The sequence below is a fragment of the Euprymna scolopes genome, chromosome 31 (genome assembly GCF_053919585.1).
Source record: "Euprymna scolopes isolate OS-2025 chromosome 31, ASM5391958v1, whole genome shotgun sequence".
Taxonomy (NCBI): Eukaryota; Metazoa; Mollusca; class Cephalopoda; order Sepiida; family Sepiolidae; genus Euprymna; species Euprymna scolopes.
In genome coordinates, this window is record NC_136512.1 from 36,672,542 (window position 1) to 36,697,897 (window position 25,356).

General features: G+C 35.1%; 1 protein-coding gene across 2 annotated transcripts in view; it reads right to left on the reverse strand.

Annotated features, from left to right (window-relative positions):
• The window catches only part of LOC145255695 (nitric oxide synthase, inducible-like), a 203,244-nt gene that overhangs the window by 139,520 nt on the left and 38,368 nt on the right, over positions 1 to 25,356 (reverse strand). For both annotated transcript variants that reach the window (XM_080114269.1, XM_080114268.1), the window contains exons 5-7: positions 10,152 to 10,243; positions 7,990 to 8,131; positions 3,465 to 3,604 (exon numbers count right to left, since the gene is read on the reverse strand). In XM_080114269.1, the coding sequence (XP_079970395.1) occupies positions 3,465 to 3,604; positions 7,990 to 8,131; positions 10,152 to 10,243 (374 nt within the window). The remainder of the gene's footprint in view (positions 1 to 3,464; positions 3,605 to 7,989; positions 8,132 to 10,151; positions 10,244 to 25,356) is intronic.

Sequence of the window (25,356 nt, forward strand, 5' to 3'; positions counted from 1 at the left end):
GCTCATCACACTTTCTGAAGTCCATGCTCTTTTCTTTTCTTCCTAAAGCTACCAACTTTAACATGAAGATGTTGAATCAAAGAATTTTCAAACAATGGAAATATAGTAACACCTGTGAACGAATGTAGAAATCAAGTGTGACATTCTCAAAGCTTGATGAACAGAAATTCCTGGATATCGCAACAACTGCCTCTCGACTCTTCAAGCGCCCATACCAGCAGGGATGCTGAAATCCCTTTAAGCCTGATGCTCGATCTCCAGTGAACACATGCCACTCAATGGTAAACACACACACGCACACACACACGCGCGCGCGCACACACACACACACACACACACACACACACACACACACACACACACACACACACACACACACTGGAACTTCTAAACGAACTTTTCTTTATTTCTTATTCAATAACTTTTACTTTCAAAACTTCTCGACAAACTTTGATCTTTCAAAATATATTGTATATTTTCTTCGTTGATTCATATTTTCTCCTCTAATTCCCCAAAATCCCGTTGTTGAATGAATACTTACTAACTGGTGACCCATTCATGCTTTTATTCATCTTTTCATTCGATAATTTAACTATTAATTGTTAATTCTGTTTTTGCCACTTTCCGAAGACATACTATTAAAGGATGTCACAGAATCAGCATTACAAGCACAATATATTTTATAGCAATTGAAACGAAAAGTATTAATTCTACATGTCTGTAGGAAAGAAATTGTATACTATCTTAAAAAAACCCCAATAAATCGAGAACAGGATTGAAACACCACATTATATTAGTTAAATTCCATTCCAACTGAGCAATTTGAACATTTTAAATCTTGTAAATAATATTTTGATTGCAGAAATTCCCCTCTGAACCAAATTACCGTAGGTTTGCAACAACAGATGCCACATACAAATTTATTATGTCTAAACCTTTATCCACCTCTTATGTAACTTTAGAACGTCGTTTTAGACACATTTATTAGTTATAATAGAATCCTACATTGCATCATAGGAGAAACATCATCACGATCGCTACATCTACAAAGGAAGGAGGTCCAATTTTTCTCTTTGAATTTCAAGTCCTAGCACCACTACCAGTTTACACTGTGTACAATCATTCATTTTTCTAGCTGTTAGTATTTCACCGCTCTTAACTGCTTATTACATGCAAAGACAAAGACAAAATATAATCTTTCCGTTTTCCTATGTATAATTAATTAACTCTCCCTCGATATCGTCTATCCATTCCAATTGGCTACGCTCGGAAGATTCTATTATTCTAGAATCCTATTGTTACCTATATTACCGAACGATTACTCAAATTGAAATATGGCTACACTATATGCAACTTCTATAACATTAGTGCGATACCAGTTATCTGTTGACAAATAATTTACCGAAAAAATATTTATTATATATATCTGCTATAATTTACTTTTTTCTTTTTTATTTCCTCCGTTCGTGCGCTGCTCTATTTGCTTTCGTGTGTGTCTCTCTGTGCGAGCATCTTACACCAGAAACACGTCTTATTCGTACGCACGTTTGTTTGTATGCTTACCTTTGATTATAAACGCTTACAACATTTCTTTTGGAAAATTAATTGCTAATCGACTTTTCACTATCGAAGAAAATTAATTAAACATTACCACTTTCCTAGGTTTTCGGTGGCGTTGAAAACGAAAATAATGTTTCTAAGATATGAGGAAATGTTAGTTTGTAAAAGTTGGGATCATTTTCCTCTAATAATTATACGTAAAATGAGCACCCACTTTATGGCCACTTATTTGGTGGGGGGGCACGTACAATGAACTCAATTTAGCGCAACCTGAGCACCCACACGTTGGCCACCACCCCTCAGAAAACAAATATTAGATGTTCACATTTGCGGTAGGGGCCGGCCCAGACAATCGACTTTGCAAAAAAAAAAAAAAAAAAATAAATAAAAATAAAATAAAATAAATGAATAAAAAAAAATAAAAGATAAAAAAAAATCATTTTTTAAAATAGAATGTCGAAAACACTTTTTTTTATAATACAAGATAATAAATTATTAACATAATGACTTCTTTTACTTAAAGAGAAAACATACTTTATTAACCTAATCTGAAAAACTCAGATGCAAATATACAAAATGCATCGACCAAGTAGTATTTTTTTGAAACTCAAATTATTAAATAAATTGCTAAAAAATAATATAGATAATATTAAATAACTATTACACTTTATAACTATTCGATCCACAACAAACTGTTTGTGTGTTTATTTGTTGTGTTTGTGTGTATGTGCGTGCGTGCGAACGTGTATGCATATGGGTGTGTTTACAAAGTTAACCTATTCGGTAGAAAGACTTACACACGTGTGTGTGTTTGTGTGTGTATACGCACGCGTGCGTGCGCGTACGCACACACACACACACACACACACACACACACACACACACACACACACACGCGTGTGTAAGTTTTCTGATCGAATAGTTTAACTTTGTAAACACACGCACATACACGCACTCTCTATTAAAAAAAAGAAAGACTTTTTAATAAAAAAAAAAATCTTTTTGTAAAGTCGATTGTCGAGGCCGCTCCTTCCCGTAAATGTAAACATCTAATATTTGTTTTGTTTTTTTGAGGGGAGGGGCGGTCAATGTGTGGGTGCTCAGTTTACGTTAAATTGAGTTCATTGTACATGCCCCCACCCAAACAGGTAGCCATAAAGTGGGTACTCATTTTACATATAATTATTAGACGAAAGTGATCCCCTTTTTAAAAAGTAACATTTCCTCGTTATTGTAAACGTTATTTTCGTTTTCAGCGCCATCAAAACCCTAATGTTAATGCTAATGATTTTTCTCGATGGCGGAAATATGCATATATCCCCCCCCCAAATCAAGCACCCTGATAAAAAAATACGAGTAGCAATATTAGGATTGGAAACTATTTTCGACCCTTACCGAATGTTATATTACTTTCGCTTTTCTTTACTTTTTCTTCGTTGGACCATTTCCTTTTCTTTTATAATATTCCCCGATTAACTTAGTTTTAACATAAATTATATTGGCTACATAAAGTTGTGCTCTACCAATTTTGCTAGACTGCACACACGTTAACTTTGTATTTTGCTTTTTTAAAAATGTATTTGTACTTTCTTGGGGTGGGGGTACATTTTTACATTGGCACCACTTTCGCATTTACGTATTTCCTTACTTACTTTTTTATATTTCGGCCGCGGCTGCCACGACCACAATTGGCTAGGGACGGAAGTGGTCACAAACACAAACCGTAGTTTAATTTTTTTTTACGAGTGGGATCATGTTTCCTCCGGGCAACGCCGGTTAACGTGTCCTGCTAGTATTAAATAGAAAACTTTCGTTAGGAATAATCCTGATACATGCGTAATAAACAACAAGATGAAGCTGAGTTCAAAAACTTTGTCGATAAAGAAAGGCTTTTATTTTCTTACCGTGGATGCGTTAAATTCACTTCTATGATGAGTTCTTTCGGAAGTTCGAAGACTTCTGGTTCTGCTCCATTTGCTTGAAGAACGAGAGGTAAAATGTCAAAGCGCGTGCCTTTCCCTTTCCATCCCAATCTTTCACAGACCTAGAAAAGAAAATGTAGCCCTTAAGTGAATTGGACAAGAAACTAGATTTTATTTTCTTACAATAGCACCAGTTATTATACGCGATTAACATCTTATTTCAAAGTTAAGCATGACACACCAACGAAAATACAATTTCAAATTTAAGTTTGACAGACTGACGAACATGTTATTTTAAAATTAAGTGTAGAAATACCAATTATGTCTATTCATATACTTGTTGCGTTATATATATATATATATATATATATATATATATATATATATATACACTAGCAGTTCAGCCTGGCTTTTATGTGTATATATATATATATATATATATATATATATATATATATATATATATATATATATTAACAAGTTCGATTCATGTCTAGGTAACCTACATATAAAATTTAAAGTGTTTAGACTCAAAATTTGCGCAGGAGTTTGGTAGAGTTTTCAAAGGTCAAATGGTTGAACTTTGTCCTCTTGACAGCCAAATTTCTGGCCGAAAACTAATTAAAAAGATTTTCCCAAATCTCAATACACCTTATGTCAAATGTCGAGTCTGTAAACTGAAAATTAACAGAGTAATTTGGTAGGGAAATGTACACACACATACAGATAGACAATTTCACTTATATATATATATATATATATATATTTTAAAATTATATATATATATATATATATATATTTATATATATATATAAATTTTGTTGAAAATTTAAAGACTCACGGTTTCTTTTTTTTATAACCTTCGTTTGTTTCCTGGATTTTTTCCATTACAGCTGTTTCGTTAGTGGGAAGGCAATTTTACGATTCATGTGTCCATAAAAATATCCTGTCCCCACCAACTTCTTCAGATGTTTTTCCATTAGATTTATACAACAAAAGGTATATTTTTAACATGCTGAACATCCTATTTTTGTGTAAAAAGACTTCCAAAGCCATGCTTCCTCACTCCGCCATCTTTTGGTGTTATATGTATTATATTAATACGAAAAGTGTATGTGGTTATATCTTGTTTTCTACTAACATTTTATTTGGTGACGTATCAGAATACAAAATATCTTTTAAAACCCCCTTTTTTTAAATAACAGATTTTCGACCATAATTTAGGTTTTCCTCAGTGTAATGTACGGGATGTGTGTGCAGAAGAAGGTAACGCGAATGAGGGGAATTCATTTAAGTTTTGAGGTGGTCGGTAACTTAGCTGGCATAGTTGACCGTTTTTCAACCTCTAAGTAAGTCATGAAAAGTCGGTGTGCCTATATATACATTTACATACACATAAAATTACATATATACATGTATATGCATACACATATGTATATATATATATATATATATATATATATATATATATATATATATATATATATATATATATATATATATAGAGAGAGAGAGAGAGAGAGAGAGAGAGAGAGAGAGAGAGAAAGAGATGCAGAGGACAGAAAAGAAAAGCTCCTGAACAGATAGACTTTGCTTATAGGAGGTCATAAAATGTTCAGATAGCGACGATTTGTGACAACTACTTAGCCGTTGTGGAATATATATATATATATATATATATATATATATATATATATATATATATATATATATATATATATATATATATATATACTAGAAGATATACCCGGTGTTGCCCGGTACGTACGGTTAATTTCCTTCAGAAAAAAACAAAGTAAAAAAAAAGGAAAGAAAATAAGACATATGCATGCGAGTATTATATCTTTTTCTAAACAGTTCACTTCTTGCTAGTAAAAAAAAAAAAAAAATACTCGAGCTGAGATCGAAACCAAAGCCTAAAGACAGTTAGTCAATTACGATAAACATTAGGCTAGCTTAACACGATCTTTAAAAAGTGTTTTCAGGCCTACTTATTCTTAACATGATGTGAACAATTCGCACATGCGCAGTCGTGAAACAGTTGACAAACAGATAAAAATCCGATGACTCCGAAGTACCAAATTTTCAACTTTTACCTTTTATCAGCCGTTTTTTCCCCTGATGAAAACCGATTAAATAGTTTTCTACGTGTCTGAATACCCTATACACCAAATTTCAAGTCTGTAGATAAAAAAATCGTTGAGTATATAGGTTGAGAAGTGTCCTCACACACATATTCTCACTTTTATATATACGAGGTGCCTTACATAAGTTTCGAAATCTTTTTGTCAAGCTATTTAAAATTGTCGTACACTCTTGAAAATTCAGTATGTTATTGCTATACATATTATGAAGTGACTGACTAATTTTTACGATTTCAGGTTCAATAAACAGCTACATGCAGGAATTGGAATGCACCCTACTAAAGCCTCATTGTCACAGCTGGTGAATTTCAAAAGTGCAATCTGGACGTGAGAACACTTTAGAAGAACGATATGCAATAACATTCTGTTTTAAACTTGAAAACAAATGCCACAGAAATGTATGGAATGCTTCAGACTGCTTTTGGACCATCTTGCATGAATCGAACATCAGTTTTTAAGTGGCATAAGAAATTCAAGGAAGGTAGGGAGTCTGTAAAAGATGATGAAAGGTATGGGAGGGGTAAGGAAGTCAGAACACAAAAGTTGATTGGCCAAATAAAGAATTTTATGGATAAAGATAATCGTGTGTCTATAGAGATAATAAGTGCACAGTTTGATGCGTGTGTGGGAACTGTATGCAAAATTATTCGTAAGGAGCTAAAGATGTGGAAGATTTGCGCGAATGTTCATAACTATCCTTCTCATAGATTATTTGACCAAGATGTACACCAAGACAGTTCACCACCTTCCCTATGGTCCAGACTTTGCTCTCTGTGACTTTTGGTTATTCCCTAAGCGCAAGGAAAATCTTAGAGTTTGTTGTTATGAGACAATTGTGGAGGTGAAAGAGGCTGTTGCGAGGGGTCATTGACACGGGCACACAAGAAAACTACCATGGGCCTTCCAGAACATGTTAGAATGATACAACAAGTTCATTGCGGCCGGGAGGTGATTACTTCGAAGAGAGAATAGAGTTTCATGTGTGTACTATCAATAAAAGTGCCCATGCCAAAAAAATCTTGAAACTTTTTGAATGCACACCATATATATATATATATATATATATATATATATATATATATATATATATATATATATATGGTGAGAATAATGGAAATAGTATTCCGACAAAATAGAGAAATAAAAAGGAAAAACCGAGTTATGTGTTCATCAACGTTTCGTCTTTATTTCGAGACTTCCGCTAGATGAAATTCCTTTTTATTTCTCTCTCTCTCTCTCTCTCTCTCTCTCTCTCTCTCTATATATATATATATATATATATATATATATATATGTATGTATATATATATATATATATATATATATATATATACATACATATATATATATATAAAATAAAACATAGAAGACATTACATTTTAACGTCCCTTGTGTGTATATATATATATATATATATATATATATATATATATATATATATATATATATATATATATACACACAAGGGACGTTAAAATGTAATGTCTTCTATGTTTATAAAATAAAACATAGAAGACATTACATTTTAACGTCCCTTGCGTATATATATATATATATATATATATATATATATATATATATATATATATATATATATATATATATACACACAAGGGACGTTAAAATGTAATGTCTTCTATGTTTTATTTTGCCCGAAATGATCATAGAGGATTACAAATTGCATTGTTATGATGACTGAACTTATTCATTCATGACCGGAAAGTTTCGTCTCTCTGTTACAGATATTGACTTTGTGAGACCCTAAGAAAGCAATCCCTATCATGGACGTGCGTCAGAAGCAGAGGCGTATTATTGAATTCCTCAATACAGAAAAAATTGAACCAATCAACATTCATCGGTGTTTTTTTAACGTTTACGAAGCCGATGCAGTTGATATTAGCACAGTTATGAGATGGGTTCGTCGATTTAAGAGTGACAACAAAGATGCAAGTGACAAAGCATTCTACAGACTTTTAGAACAAGTCATCAAAAGAGGGGGGAAAAAGGCTGAATAGTAAGGCCTTACTCGCATCTGTCGCTCTTATATACTAGTGTACACCCTCCGTCCAAAATGACAATAAAAATTATGCTTCACCAATGTTCGCACTAATATTCAATCAAAATCATAGAATTACGGCAGTAATTACATTTCTTTTTTGCCCATGAAAATTAAATTTATATACGCGGTTATTTTTTCTTTATTATTATCAGTAATTATTAAGACTAAAACTAAGGCTATTTTATTTGTAAATAAAAAAAATGAATAGATTATTAATCTATTTATTTTTTATTTGCAAATAAAGTAGCCTTAATTTTAATAATATAAATAACATTTTCTCCTTTTTCTTGTGAACTATACGAACCATGGTAAGTTCTTCATTGGCTGGGTCTCCGACGATGGAACCATCTGCTTGTCTATAGCCAGCGTAGGCAATCAGTTGAAGGCTCCAAACGCGAAAGTCATGTTTGCCATCACTTCGAACTGGGAAAACCGTAATTGCAGATCTGAAAAGAAATAAGAATTCATCAATAAAAGAAGTATATATATATATATGACAATGTTTGTAGTAGTATTTTTTTGAATAAAGATTAATGTAATGTTGTGGCCCGGAAATGTTACAAAAAAAAAAAACCCGCACAAGAATATGGTTTGAAAACGTATTCGTATTTACAAGACAGAATACATAGAAAACGAGGTTTGTAGTACTTAATGTCAATATGGCGTACTATGAGAGGTGTCCTAGAGTCGTAGCTCACCATTCTTGTGAGTTCATATTTTTGTGTATGGGTCAGTCCCTATAGTCAGTGGGTCGGTGATATTTTTTATTTCTGTCAAACCGTCGCTGTTGTAGTGTTTGTTGAAATAGGTCAAATGTTTCAAAAATGGCGTCGACCGGCTTTTCTCTATATGTAATGTGTCGCTAGTTTCGTCTGGATGATATTTTTAACCTGTTTTGGTAGCGTTTGTGAGTATATCTCGAAATTTGTATGATGCACTATTTCGGCAATCTTTTATAATTTGATTTAAGGTTTGCATTTCTTTAGTAATATCATTCATCAGTTTCTGAATTTCATTTCGCAAGTTCGGTTAAAACAAAGAAACTGAAGTGTTAGAAGCTGGTATAGTTGAACCAACTTCGTAGTCTCGTCGAAACTGCGTTATTTCTCGTCGTCGTTTAGAATAATACGTCTCATTCTTTTCAATGCCTTCCTTGATTTGCTGTATGCACTTCGTTTGATAAGTATTTAGTTGTTTTTCATAGCTTGCATTCGAAACGATTTCATATGGTACGTTTTCGTTTCTTGGACTTTCTTTAACTTACATATTCTCTGGTCGAAAGTGTTGCCAGATAAATCTCAAAGGTTCAAACTGTTCACCCGGTCTATCCCAAATAAAATCTTAGAATTATTTTCGTACGAATGCTTTTATTTTCTTCATAGTACCATTCAAGTTTACGGGTAAAAATAATTCGTCAATAAAATTAAATTTATTGCCAGTCGCACTACGAGCTGCTTTTTGTGTTTTCTGCAATGTCAGGTTGTTAAGTCTCTTCCACGTATACAAATTTATAATTGAAAGATCTCTAATTTCAATGTTTTAACAAATATTTTTTACTATTGCATACTTGCGTAAATTTTCGTCTGATTTTTTGTTGAATTTTGTATGTTTAATTCTATTTTTAACTTTTATTTTGCTTCTACGATGTAAAACTTTATGGCCACGCTTGTCGCAATTTTGACAAGTTTTACTTTGGAAACGATAAATTTTTTTTCCCAATGTAAATCCTCCACATCGGTAACATGACCTCTAAGGTAATTTCTTCTGTTTTTGTATTGTTCGTCGTTTTGAAAAGTGGCTAGCCATTTTCTTCTCTCTTTTTTATAGGGGAGTAATTTTTAAATTTATACTGAAAATATGGTTGACATATTCTTTTTTTCTCTTTTTCAAGGAGTAATTTTGGGATTTATACTTTACTTTTCTGACATATTCTACACCCAAATTCTCTATATTTTTAGAATCGCTCTCATGCTTATAACCCTAATGCAATCATTTGCAAGTTTCTGTAAAGTGGTTTCGCTTTTAAATTTCGCAAGTACTTTTTATCTAATTTCATCATTCATTTACAACCGACACGAACGCCAAATAATTTTCGTTGACTCGCTGAATTAAATTCAGATATATCCACCTTTTGGAGAAAAATGGCGTATTGGGACTTAAAAACTCTGTCAGAAACTTCAGTGTTTCCAAACTATATCTGTGCGTTTTTTTTTTTAGTTTTTAGGTAGAATATAGTATTTTGATGATTCTCCATTTAAATTCGTAAGGTATGCTAAGGTACAAGAAACAGTATTAAAATGAAAATTCCAAGGTTTATTTTCTGCATTAAAATGATATTTTTAAAATGATATTTTTAAACGTTTGAATACTATGAGGTGTAGGAATTTTAGTGGGCAAATTCATTTTATAGCAATACTAGTAGGTATAACCGAATTAAGAAAAAGCGTGTGCAACATCATGACATACCTGAGGTTTCCATTGTTATTCGCATAAGCAATGTGTTCACATAGGGCATCAAACATTTCTTTCGCTGTCCTTACATGTCTTTTGTCAAAAAGCTGAAAAATAATAACTTTTTGAGATTAATTGTAAAAGGTTGTGAACTTAGAACACTCAACACTCGGAAGTTGATGTCTATGCAAAAATCGATAAAATATCTGTTGAAGACAAAAGTGTTTTATATTATGGAAAGTAGAACAATTGCATTAATATGTATATATCTATAAGTATAATATTTTTTTAATAATTAATATGAATACTTTTTATACCTACAAACTTTAGTGGTTTATGCTTATGCAACCATCGGTGAAAGAATTGATAATTACTGCTGGCCGAGAACTTCAAATCCAGTCACAAAGCCACTGTTAACTTCGTATGCCCGCATCTTTCCTCCAGGCCACCGACAGTAGGAAGAAAATAAATGCCATTTCGGCAGGCGTTCACACTTGACAGTAAGACAGAGTATTCAACGACAGGAAGTCGGATATATAGATTATATAAAAATATAAAATGATCTACACAAATCAATTAATGTTCCGCTATTATTGTGTACCTTGTCTGGACCACGAGTTCATGATGAAATAAAATTGTCAAAGAAATGTATGTATGCATGTATGTATGTGTGTATGACGTACATATGGCCAATTCTCCTTTACGGTTGCGAATATCAAAATTTAGAAGGCGTCTGAAAGTCGTTTGGAAGCAGCGGATATATAGTTTTTAAAGAGAATTCTACGAATCTCATGGACAAAAAGAAAGACAAACGGAGAAGTCATGCGTAAAGCAGAGTACAGTAGATCACTATTCAATACCATCCACGTCAAACAGTTTCAGTTCTTCAGCTATTTAATGCGGACAGAAAGCTTGGAAAAATGCTGGATGTTAAGAAAAATCGCCGGAAAAAAGAGCAGACGAAGAAAGCGAACAAAGTTCACTGACAAAGTCTTAACAAGGTCACTGTAAACACGACTATATATCGGTTGCAATATTTTTGATAAATGAAGGCATGATCACTTAAAATTCGAACATTCTATTTATAGATACTGACAATAGGAACTGATGAATCAAACTGAGCCACGTTCTGCTATTAACCAATCAGAAACCAAAATCACTCCATAAAAATTCTGAATCTTTTAGTGTTCCAGCACATCATTTTTCGTATCAACACGAGAAGGATTTTTTGCTCTTTGACTGCAAAATTATAAAGTCCAGAACCTGTACAGCACAGCTAACTACTGAAAATTCTTCATTTCCAGCTACCCATCGGAAACTCTTAATTAAACATGGCTTTCCATTGAAGAGGTGATGGGCTCGGTGGAATACTTTACTTCGATGGATCAAAATCAAAATTTGAATTGTGGTAAGTGAAATGTTTAGGATATTTACGAATCCAAAAGTTATACAAGGTAATTGAGGCACAGCCTGAAAATAAAAACGACCCTGAGTTTAATGAAAAGAATGCAACTGTCTTTGCGGAATTAATACAGTGTTTAGATGACAGAAGTTTATCACTGGTAATGCAGAGAAGCCTTGGGCGATGACTATAAGGCATTGCACATATTAAGAGGGCATTATTTATTGGAAAGAAAACCCCAAATTATCTATTTATATACGGAACTGACATCTTCAAAACGTACGGAAACCGAGACGATTACAGATTATATTATAAGGGCCGAAACAACAGCAAATTAATAAAATATTTCTGGCGAAGTTATTAGCTGCAATCTCCATGGTCTTTAAAGTGTTACCGAGTGATTTTAAGCCGTTTACCACCGTGATAACTCAAAAAGAAAAACCCATGACTTTTAATCAATTCAAGGTAGCATTTAGGAATTACGAGGAAACTAAGAAAATGATCACAGAAAAAACGAATCTACAAATATAAAATTTAAAAATGCCCACTTAAAAGCACCAAGATTATAACTTTACCTTGAATAAAAACCTAAGAAAAAGGACGAACGTCATTTGCTATAGTTGTATGGGACCCAATAACAAGAGTTTCCAATGTAAATACAAAAATTTCAAAGGGACTCCATTAAAAATGTGGAGAGTTCATTAGTGAACATATATTTTTATTTTTACATACGTTTGACACTTCAACAAACAGTAACAACTTTCTTGTCAATTGTAGGGCAGTGACACATGTAATTACTAAGAAATCGGATTTTATCAATTTTGATCTCAACTTTAACCCTTAGAGTCACTTTGTAGAGCTAGCAGTCGAGTAAACGATATCGTTTTGAAGACAAACGATGCTAAAATCTCGCTAAGGAATAACAAAGGTGAACTTTGTTTCTATATTTTGGAAAACGCTTTTCTAATTCCAAAATTTAAAGAAAATATATTTTCTGTGCAGCCACCACGGAACAAGATGCAAATATAAACTTTAGCCCCAATAAATCAAAACTGATGCACCCGAATGGAAAAACCGCCTGTCATGATTTACAAATATGGAATAAAATTCTTGGGTACTGCTATATTCCAAATATCAAAAAGTTGCTAAATGTGGTTGACGGAATGAAAATAACAACTTCTAAAAACTTGACAAATTGCGACGTTTGTACACAAGGTAAAAAGGCAAAGTACCAAATGAGATGGCAGACAAGAAATCCACGAAAATCCTATCGCTGGTATATTGTGACTTGAACGGTCCCGTAGAACCGTTGGGCAAATAAAACTTCAGGTATGCCGTAAATTTTATAGACGATTATTCCGGTTTTTAATAATGGTCTATTTATTAAAGAACAAATCTGATACCTTGCTAGCAGCTACAAAATACTAGCTGACATGCTCCCCTACGGTACAGTAGGGTATCCGCTCTGATAATGGTACAGAATTCACTGATAAAAACTTTGATCTTTTATTAATTAACCATCGTATCAAACATGAAAAATCGGCCTCTAATTCACCTCACCAAAAACGAAACTGCTGGAAGATCATGGCGGGCACTTTTTGAAATGGTAAGATGTCTACTCATTGAATCAAAACTCTTCAAAACCTCTGGACGTATGCACTGATGACTGCTGCATATATACGCAACCAGTCCTTTAACAAAAGACTATCCAGAACCCCATATGAAGTTTTCTGTGGTAGAAAGCTAAATTTAAACAGAACGCATGTATTTGGTTCAACTTGCTTCGCATATGGCCAATTCTCCTTTACGTTTGCGAATATCAGAATTCAGAAGGCGGCTGAAAGTCGTTTGGAAGTAGCGGAGATGTAGTTTTTAAAGAGAATTCTACGAATCTCATGGACAAAAAGGAAGACAAATAAAGTCATGAGTAAAGCAGAGTGCAGCAGATCACTACTCAATACCATTCACGTCAAACAGTTTAAGTTCTTCAGCTATTTAATGCGGACAGAAGGCTTGGAAAAATGCTGGATGTTAAGAAAAATCTAATTAAAAAGCGAATTAAGTATCAAAACAGGTCGAGGTATATTCTTTGGGTACGACAAAAACAGCCTAGCCTACTTCGTATTTTTGCAGACAAAAATAAAATAAAAAGAATCCGATGTGTAAAATTCTCAGACATGTTTAATTTCAAAAAAGAAAATCTATCATATGAAGAGGATGAATTAATATTTTCCCAAATACATAAAACAAATGACGACAATATAGTCGCCGCTGACGAGGACAAGAGTATTAATAATGATGACAGCGTTGATGCTGATGTTTAAGTAAAAAATTAATCAGAAGATTACCCCCAAAAAGAAGTAGACGATAACCCGAATTTTTTGTGGTCGACAATTTGGTTGACTATTGCTATTCCATGGATAATACGCCAAAAAGATTTAACGAAACAATTAATCCAGATCATTGTCAACAATGGAGAATAGCAACGAAAAGTGAAATAGATGCTTTAACAGAAAATAATATATATTCGGTAGTGCCTCTCCCAAAGGATAAACATGTAATTTCTTCTCGGTGGGTCTTTAAAGAAAGACTACAATGTCAGGAGTTGAACAGTACGAAACGAGATGTTGCTAAGGGATATTCTCAGATTTACGGCATAAGATAATTTTCAACGTCAATCACAATCAGAATTTCATTGCAAATCGCATCGTAATATAACCTTAACATTCATCAAATGGACGTAAAAAATGCTTATGTAAATGCCCTGATAGACTGAAATTTATATTGCCCCTCCAGTGAAAAGTAACAATTGCGTGTGAAGGCTTAACAAATCACTGTACGGTCTGAGACAAAGCGGAAGAATTTGAAATAAAGCATTTTATGATCATATGATTGAACAAAAATTAAAACAATGTCCATCAGATCCCTATTTGTATATCCAAAAATCAAAGACAATAAACTACTGATTTTAGTTTTATGGGTCGATGAAATTTTAATCGCATCAAATTGTGACATAATGTAAACCGAAGTTAAGAACAGATTAAATAAAAAATTCAAAGTGATCGATGTTGGTCAGATATCATGGTTTCTGGGCATACAATTTACTCATGAAAAAGGAATTATTAAAATGAATCAATCGAGGTACATTGATAAAATCGTATTAAAGTTTGGAATGCAAGAATGCAAGAAACGCACTACACCAGTCGAAAATGATATCAATAAAAATACAGACACAGAATCTGAAATAATTGATGATAAAATATACTGAGAGATAATAGGAAGTCTTATATATTTAATGACTGCTACGAGATCTGACATATGTTACACAGTAACAAAACTATCACAAAAATTATCAAGACCAACAATGAAGGATTTAAACAGAGCTAAACAAGTCTTTCGTTATTTAAAAGGAGCTAATGAATGCATTTAGTATTTAGAAAATTAACAATCTTCAAAAATTAGAGGGGTTTCAGATTCAGATTGGGAAAACGATGAAGATCGAAAAAGTATAACTGGATATTGCTTTCGACTATCAAAAGAGGGACCTATTATTTCATGGGAATCTAAAAAGCAGCGAATTGTATCTCTCTACCTGTGAACCGGAATTGATAACGTTTTCACATTCGACACAGGAAGCGCTATACCTAAAAGCTCTATACCTAAACTATTCTAAAAACTTTTTTAAAACCAGAATTAACTGAAATTCCCGTAGTGATTAATTGTGATAATCAAGCCACCATAGTCTTAGGGCAGAACACAGTAATTCACCAAAGGTCTAAACATATGAATATTAAACATCACTTAATAAGAAAGCAAAATAGGAATTCATTATTGTAAATTATATAGCATCAGAATAAAATATAGCCGAAATATTTTTTGAAGTAAAACTGCATACATTTTGTTTGTAATAACACTTTTAACATACTAAACGAATAAAATATATTTAAAAAAGTAAATAAATAAAAAATAAAAAACGATCTCTAAAAATACAAAACTGACGAGGAACTGTTTTCGATAAACACTGCTTAATGTCAGTTTCTAATTTCAATACCGGAAGCCGGTATCGCCAAGGTGCCCGGGAAACTCGTCCCTGGAAAACTCATGCCCAGAAACCTCGTACCCGGAAAACTCATACCTAAAAAAACTGGTACCCGGAAAAGTCGTCCATTTTTGTTAGGTCTATTATTGAATAAATATCGATTGAAAACATTTTACGACCGTTCGTAAAGAAGATATTGTTTTTAAAGGGGACTACGCACCTCAGAATACTAAAAAAAAAAAAAAAGAAAGGTATTTTTACTTGCTTACTCTTGTTTAAAAAACTAAACTTAATCACAGAGTAACGGAGCCAAAAACACGGAAAACGAAACCATATATTTATTCAAAAAGATACTTTAGTTTTAAAACTTTTTGTGTTATTACGGAACAAAAATGAAAATAAATAAACCTTATGTATCATCAAAGAAAGAAAATGTTTTATTCAGAAGAATCAATTTAGTTTAAACAATTCTTGTGTTATTATGAAACAAAAAAGAAAACATTGTACTTATGTATTTTTGGTATCGGGCTGAAATAATAACGTTATTATTTCGAAAGCCATTCTTAGCATGGGGAAGGGAGGGTGTTTTGTAACTATTCTGTGCTTCCACCTTACAATTTAATAAAAAAAGATATCGTAAAACTTGACTTTAACCTGAAAAAAACTATTTAAATATAGCACAGTACCAAAAATACATAAGAACTGAAAACACTTCTTGTATTATTTAATCATATGAGATTTTCTTTTATTTAATAGTCATTTGGGGGGCACTTCTACAGTATGCAGACGGTGGTTATTGTTAGGGGGCGATAACTCCAATTTCTTCTTGGTCAAATAACGCGACAAATAAGTAATAAGCTAGATTATTTTTTTTCCGAACAGAAAAATATTTGAAAACTAAAAACATTTATTGTATAAAAATGTATCAATATATAATTGTAAAAATATTTATTTAGAAGTCTGCGTAAAAAAATATAATTTTAGTAAAACAATTTTGTAATGAAAGCAACATTGGATTTTTATCAAGTAAAATAGCTTCTTTTTTTTCGAACAAATAAATAATTTAAATGAAACATTTTTTTTGAATTAAAGTAACTTTGAAGGGTCAACAACAAATTAATAATTTAAATGTTTTTTGACTGAGAAGCGCCACCTGGCGACAGTTTACACATCAAGAAAAGATCGTCCCCGTCCGCATACTGCAGAAATGCATTTTGTTGTTTGTGAGCACAAAAACTGTTAAAACTAAATTAATTTTTGGTGCTAATGCGCTATTTTTTAAATCGTATTTCCACGTTTAATCAAAGTTTTATGATGTGTTTTTTTTATTCAATTGTAAGGTTAAAGTACAGAATAGGTACAAAACACCCTCCCCTCCCCATGTTAAGAATGGCTTTTTAAATAATAACGTTATGATTTCAGCATGAATCACTCTCTGTATGAGTACCTAATTTTTTAAATAAAATATTTATTTTATTATTTGATAATACCAGAAGTGTTTTCTTTTCTTTTGTTCGGTAATAGAATTGTGGGAACGTAGGCTTACCTCTTAAACAGTCTCAGTGTGCGCTTTGCCGACGCAGCGTCATGATGCTGAAGTAATTTATTTTCGAAATTTTACAAAAGTAAAAAATAGAAAAATTTGGCACGAGGCTGAACATGGGGGGGGGGGAGAGGAAAGGACGGTCTTTACTGTCTAAAGCTAACTAATCTAACCTAACTAGTTCCTACTTTCACTCTACTTTCACCACAATACCACATTCATACTATACATCCATCAGTGTATAAATTCTTCATCAGTCACCATAAGAACATCAGACCATGATAACCTAATTAAAACCCATAAGAAAAGGGGGGTTTGGTGAAGTAAAAATTTTATGTACAAAATAAAGATGAAATATTTACAATGTTAGTAACAAAAGACCCCCCCCCCCTTGCTAAACTGTGGCAGATGCGCCGATTCGCCAGTCGAAAGGGTGATGCGGGTCCGAACGCTTTATTTTAAACACCGCTTACGAAACCTTCGAAAGGGAATCCGCATCTCTGGCGAATCAAGCGATCTGTTACCTAATTGGGGAGGGGAATGGGGCTTAAAAAAAAAAAAGAAAAAAAAGTGGGACAAACTTAAAACGGGGCCTAATGATCGCTATCACATACTAGTTAGGTTATGAACACAGAAGCCTAAAAAATGCCCCTACTCTTGCCTAAATCGTGACCTACTCTAGACTAAAAATGAGTCAGAGCTAATGTTCGTTTCTGCTTCCCAAAATTCTTTTTCCTAAGGAACATCCAAGAACCAGTCAAGACTTGCTTCTCTCACCCAACACACATGTGCAACTGACACCCACCTTTCAACAAAGTCTGACGAAGAGAGTCTAACTCTCTCAGCCTTGATATGACACTTCAAATGATAACGGAAGAGTCGCATAAGGTCGATGGGAGTGAAGTCCTCAGATCCGTAGACCACTCTCATGCGTGTGTTCCAGATAATACCTCTCATCACTGCTAGCAAGGTCAAACACAATTCTTTTCTAAGCCTATCCATTGTCAGAGCCCAATTGCTACAGACATTGATAGGAACCAAAGTTAATGACGATATGTTCAGCATGCAAACCATGAGACCTGTAACAAACTCAATCAGCGGCACCATGACGCGACAATATACGAAGGCGTGACATAAAGTCTCAACCTCATCACCGCACCGTTTACAAATAGGTGAATCCGCCAAGCCAGCTGAGTGAAGTCTCTTACCGACCCAGAGAGCATCCCAAATTACCAGCCAGGTCAAGGATGCCTCCTCGTTAGTGAGGCATCCCCACCCAGGCGCCCAAGGCCAGATTGAACGGAGCTGCCCCTTCGTCAAAGGAAGCCCATCACCGATAACATCCTTTACATATCCCCTCACTTAAACTCGATATAATGTCTTTCGGGACAACAGCAGAGCGTTGGAGAGGCTTTCCTTAACTCTTAAGAAGAACTTCAGCGTGCGCCGGCACTCACGGTAGAAGGAGCATTCACCTCGGGGCAACCTGTGTGCCTCCCCCTCGGAGTTGAGCACCCCTCTCAAAGCCGGAAAGGCTTTCTTTGTGTCCTCCATCCAGAGGCCACCGTTTTCCCTATCTTGTGTGTACATTCGATTCGATCTAGGTAGTAGAGCAGTAGTGTGTGGAGCTGAATCTCCACGTTTGGCATACCTAGATCGCCTTCAGAAGTATGTAGATAGCAGACATCATGACAGACCATAGGGGCCCTTCCAAGCCATAAAAAGTTGAAAAGAGCCCTCTGCAAATATAGCAGTGTATCTGACGGGATTAGAAGCACTGATAGACGATAAATAAAGATTGGATACATGTGGGTATTACACACCTCCGCTCTCCCCTTTAACGAAAGGTTTCTACTGATCCACAGCTCAGCTGCGGACCGAACTGCTTTCAGAACCTTCGACCAATTTTTCTACAGCTGGATGTCAGTACCAAACCAGACGTTGAGTATCTTACAAGGCCCGTCGCTCCAACTAAAGGGCCCCTGGAGGGGCATACCCCTCCAAGCACCGATGCGCAAACCCGAAGACTTGTCGCAGTTAATTTTGGCCCCTATTACCGTTTCATAAATCTCTACACTGATGACACTAATCTCAGCACTGCTCGTTACAAGCACAGTTACGTTGTCGGCATAGGCAGAGTACTTTACCTGGGCATCCACACCTGGCAAAGCGATTCCGTGTAGGACCGGATTCACCCTTAGCCTGCGCAAAAATGGCTTGATCGCAAGCACATATAGCATGGGTGATAACGGGCACCCTTGACGAAGTGAACATGACAAACTGAAGGGTCTTTACTTCTTCCCATTCACTTCTACCATCACCACGGGGTTAGCATAGAGAAGATTAACCCACGAGCGAAATTGCGGGCCAAAACTGGCTGCCGACCAAACAGCCCCAAGTACCGATGGTCAACCCTATCGAAGGCTTTGGACTGATCTAAATTGATCAGCGCGGCCTCAGTGTCGACTTTTTCTATCATCAGGCGTATTGTGTGCAAGTTATCCTGAATTGTCCTGCCCTTCACGGCACACGTTTGCTTGGGGCTAATAAGATGGGCCAGGACATGCTGTAGACGATTTGTGAGGATCTTGGCCAAAATCTTTAACTATGCGTTAAGCATCGTTAAGGGCCGGAAATTTCCTAACCCATCCCCACCATCTTTGCTTTTACGAACAAGCTTTATCACACCCATGGTAAAGTACTTGGGGACTGAGCAGTTCCTAAACCATGAGTTAAATAAAACCGTCAGCAAAGGGACAAAGATGTGTGACAACCTCAAATACACTTCCTAGGGCAGACCATCGATCCCCGGTGACTTGTTAAGGCCAACCTGCTTTAAGGCTTCAATGACTTCTTCCTCCGTTATGCCACCTTCGCACCAAGCCGCTTCGGTCGTCGAAAGACGAGAAAAGTCAGCCAAATAGGTGTCGAACTGTTCTAATGACAGACCGGGTTCCATGGAAAAAAGCTCCTAGAAATGAGATCTAAACGCCTCCAGCACACCCTGGTTTGTGGTCACGGTACACCCAATGTGACACGAGCGATGTGCCTATCAGCCGCTTGCCTAAGCTCCTCTGCACGCAGTTCAGTGGCCATGTTTGTTGCTTCCTGGGGCATTCTTTTTAACCTAGCCCTAATCACTAAAGCTTGGTGCTCCTTTTCAGTGAGGGAGGCAAGCTGAGCCTTAATTATATTAACGCTAGCACTATCCCCCTCCTCCACCGCCCGATCTAATCTAGACTCTAGTATCGCTTTAGCTGCCCGAGAATCTAGGTTGAGTCTTTTGCTAAAGTTGGCAGCAAAGGACATAATGGCTTCCTTAATTTTTTACCCACCACTTATTCCCAATAATTGCCCCCGTCAATTCCCGCTGTAGGGTTAGTAATAGCCCGTCACGGAAGCCCTTCACATCGAACAACGACGTGTTGAGCTTCCAGTAACCGGCTAATCTAGGCTTGGGTCTATCTAAGTTTACCCATACATGAACAAGTCTGTGATCCGAGTAAACTATATTGTGGAAACTTGGACAATCCAATACTCCTACGTCGACTTGCCTAACTAAGAACCGGTCGATATAGCTCGAGAGGGTTTGTGTTTTTTTGTTAGCTTTGGCTGTTTGTGAGGGACTGGAAGAGGCATTTTGAAAGGGGAGAGAGTTTTTGGCTTTGTAGGAGACTGGATGATAGGGTTGGTTATAGGGGGTTTACATGGGGGTTTGGGTGATGGCCGTTGAGAGTCCAATTTCTTTTTTAGGTTGACAATTTCGACGTATTTTTCCTTTCCAGGGTCGTTCTTGAGCATTGCCTGTTCCTTCATCCGATCGAGGCTCAGGCGTCCAGGTTTTTTTTTTCCCAGGGGCGATCTGCCAGGGTTCTCCTCTGAGGATTTTTTCTGGGTTTGTGGTCGTTTCGACGGTAGGAGGCTTAAGAACGCTTGTTGATGTGGTTCCCAAGTGTTGTCCGATAAGTCTTTTGGGGTTTGGTGGAGGGCACTCGGACGTAAGGTGTCCAATCTCACTGCAATTCCAGCAAGTTGGTCTCCTGCCAGCTACTATTATGGGTAATTTTTCTTCTCCTACCTCAAGGGAGTAAGGAATGTTTACAAAATTTTCCTTATCGAGGAGGCTGTCGAAGGACCATATACCATGCACGGTAACCATTTCACCGAATTTTAGGAAGAAGGTGCCGAGGTGTTCTTCTTCGATGTGGTGCGGAACATGAAAAACGGAAACCGTAGTCTGATGTTTCCCCATATACTCAGTTCTTAGAATGTATTGCTGCGTGATTATTTCTTTTTGTGAGATGGTTAAGCATTCTTCTGATGAATTGAAAAGTACACTCCAGGTATTATAACCCTTACACTTTATAACGCGTAAGGGTCTGAATCCTGCTGAAGCCAAAAGATTGATGACGATGTCTGAGGTTGCTCTTATGACTTTTTCATCTTTTGGTCCACTACAAATAGTGTAAGGCAGTAAGGCACTTTTTTTTTTTTTGATTTCCTCCAACCTTGGTAAGTTAATAATCAATCCTGCATCGGTGACGAGTTCCAGGCATTGTTTTGCCTTTTCAATGAAGTCTTTAACATTGATGTCAACTTTTGGGGGTTTAGTCCAGATGTTTGGCGTAGAAGGTGTGACGTTTTCCGATTCCATCGTGTCAATGACAATAGGCGTCTGGCTCGCAGAAACGGCCATAGCCGGACCGTTAAAAAACTGTTAAGAAAATTGTCCACAAAACTGTTAAAAATAACAGTAAGAAAAAGCAGGAAAAAAAAAAAGCGTCGTGTAGAAAAAAAAAAAAAAAAAAAAAAAAAAAAAAACGACGGTAATAGAAATAAAAGGAAAAGGACAGAAAGGAGAGAAATCGCTGATAAAGTAATGCACTGCACGAGAAAAAGGTCAGAAAAAAAGGAAACGGCGTCATGATGCTGAAAAGGGTCCAAGATGGCGCCTGCGCCCTTATATAACAATGCCGTCTCGCAGAATCTCGTGTGCTCTCACGTACATGCAAATATGCAAATTTGAAGGACTCTGTCTTTTATAAAAACAGGCCACTGGAGCAGATGGGATAAATGTGAAAATGAGTCTACGGAATGTCCCGACCGACCGACCGACTGATCGACCGATCGACGGACGGCGCTGCTGCAGTGCTGCAGTGAGTTGAGGTTTTGTGTACTTTTTTTTTCTTTGCAACAACACACAAGAAGAGTTAAAAACTAAAGTAATTTTTAAAAAAATATATGGTTTCGTTTTTCGTGTCTTCCGTTCGGTTTCGTTACATAATCAACCGTATCCACTTCTGGTAGCTTGTTTTTTTTCTTTTTTTTTTGGGGGGGGTCGTTTTAAAACTATATCTACCTCAGTATTTTCTTTAATTTTCTATTTTTGAGCGATTATCAAAACTCCTAACACATGATCCTCTCAAAAGTAACAGTTGACATTACTTGTTTGTTTGTTTTTTAACTACATAAACCCTTTAAAATAAGTTAAACCATTAAAAACTTACAAAGCTAGGTAGAACACGAACACTTAGAAAAATTAATTTGATTTTTTTAAAACAACAGTAAGCAAGTAAAAATATTCTTTTTAAAAATATGGAATTTGTATTCGGTTTTAAAAAACAATATCTCCTTCAGTAACGGTTATAAAATGCGTTTTCAATCAATATTTATTCAATAATGAACCAGTTTTCCTACTTAGCAAAAATGGACGACTTTTCCGAGTACGAGTTTTCCGGGTACGAGTTTTCTTAAATTCGAGTTGCCCATATAGATTTAGCGTAAAATGACCCCCTTTTTTCAGGCCATTCTAAATTTTAGGGCAGTTAACCAAATTTTTTACCACTAATCTTAAGTCTGACCTACTATGTCATAAAACTACGCGCAATCATTGCATTTTCGCATTACCGCCCAAACTTAGCGTTAGTACTACGAAAAAAGGCGGGTTTTGTATGACTATTTGTAATAGCATAGTTTATACTAAATTTGGATCAGGAATATTAACATGACTAAAATTTTAAAACAAACAAAACTGACTACATCCTCAAAACGTTGCCTGGTCCGAAAGGGTGATCATTTTCTATTAACCTTATATGCAAAACTGACTTGTTTTCTTTCTTTATTGTTTTCAGGCCGTTTACACGTAATCGCCTGAAAAATGAAGAATCACATTTTTATTTTCTGGTGGATTAACATGGGTTGCAGAGTTCTAATGAGAACTTTATTCCTTTCGCAACAAAATCTTATATGTGGCGAAAAAAGAAAACAAGTCGCGATTATAGGTTCAAAGTTTCCAAAGTAATCACCTAAAAAATGTTACCGTAATCGCCTAAAAAAAGTAGAATCTAATTTTTTTGGGTGGGCTAATGGTAACTAAAGAAATTAATCTACACATTTGCTGCTACTGCTGCTGCTGCTATTATTATTATTATTATTATTATTATTAGTAGTAGTAGTAGTAGTAGTATTGTACTAGTAGTAGTATTTCTGGATTATGTTTTTACTTTTTACAGTAAACCAAATAATTCTAATAACCGATCAAATTTAATAATTTAATAATAGGATAAGAAATATGAACATTTTTCGATAGAGAGAAATCTCAGAATAGTTTGCTCCCCTCCCCTGAAATTCCTATGTAAAGAATGGTTTTCTAGGAAATTATTTTAATAGGGAAAGAAAGATTTTGTAAACTGTTCTCTTTTACGCCGTCCTCCAATTGTGCATACAAATCGTCGACTATTTTCAATTATGAAAAAAAAAAAATCAAATAACATTAAGAATGAACCTTGCAAACCAGCTTTGTATTAAAAGAAATATAAATCTTTGTTTTTCGCAACTTTCAATCAATTACAAAGAAAACATTTGAGAAATATATTTAGAGAGATTTATTTATGTAATATATGCCCCCACCACCTATCCTAGTCCACATTTTACATTTTGCAAAAGTAAATACGGACATTATACAGGGTTTTACAGTAATTTTTTTTCAAGCACTACGTCTCTAAGTGAATATTGAGAAAATTAAAAAAAAATCGGAATCAGTACTCGTATCGGAATCGGGAATTTAGAACAGAATCGGTAATTGTATCGGAATCGGAAAATATTCTTGAATCGTCCCTCCACTAATATATTTTAAGCCCCCCTCTTTGGGTAGAGCACTATCATAAATAATCTCACCAGCTACTTGATTGGCTGAAAAATGCGAGGCTCGCTGTTTGTTTTGTAAATAAGTGGTTCGAGCACTATAAATATCATGGACGAATGTTTGTTTAAAATAGACATTTGTCGAGGTTATTTGCGGGCATCGTTCCCGTAGGTCGATGGGTAGAACTGCCGACTGTCAATGCGATGGTTCTAGGTTAAATCCTTGGGTTGGGAGAGGTGCTAGTCTAGCAGCACTGATGCGTTGTGATACAACGAAACAGTACTGAATCTCGATAACTACAAATATATATATATATATCCCCCAACGAAAGGATGAAACACTAGTGTCTGTAGGTATTTAATTATTATAGTAAAAAAAATAATTATATATATATATATATATATATATATATATAACTTCTGTTGCAGAGGTTCAAATCTCTCGACTGGTGTTAATCATGACATCCTGCATTGATGATTCCCTAAAGGATGAAACACCAGTGTATGTAGATATTTAATAATTATTATTGTAAATACTAATGTCAGCCCCTTTAAGAAACTTGTTTTTTTATCATTGAGCACTTTCAGTTGTAACAAAGTCGGTCAACTTAGCTCACATGCGCAGATCCTCATATAATGGTTAGATCACTCTGACTGACGTTAAAAGCATTTAATAAGAATAAATGTTTAAATTTCAACTGTATCTCTCGCGGTTAATGGTAGCCGAATGGTTCAGGTCCTTGCTAATGAAGCCAGACATCACTTCTATTGCTGGGGTTCGAATATCTCGACTGACGTTAATCATGACACTGATGATGCCCGAAAGGATGAAACACGAGTGTCTGTAGGCATTTAATAATTATTATAGCAAATAATAATCATATATATATATATATATATATATATATATATATATATATATCGATTATGAAAAAAAGTAGATGATTATAAGGTTCATTCTTCCCTTAATAATCGGTGAAACTTTCGTATTGATTGGATAATTACTTGATTTTTGGTAAATTTTTAAAGAGAGACTCCATCAAAAAATAGTTACTCCCTTTTTCCGTTTTGGCCGTGCCTAGTCCAAGATAAG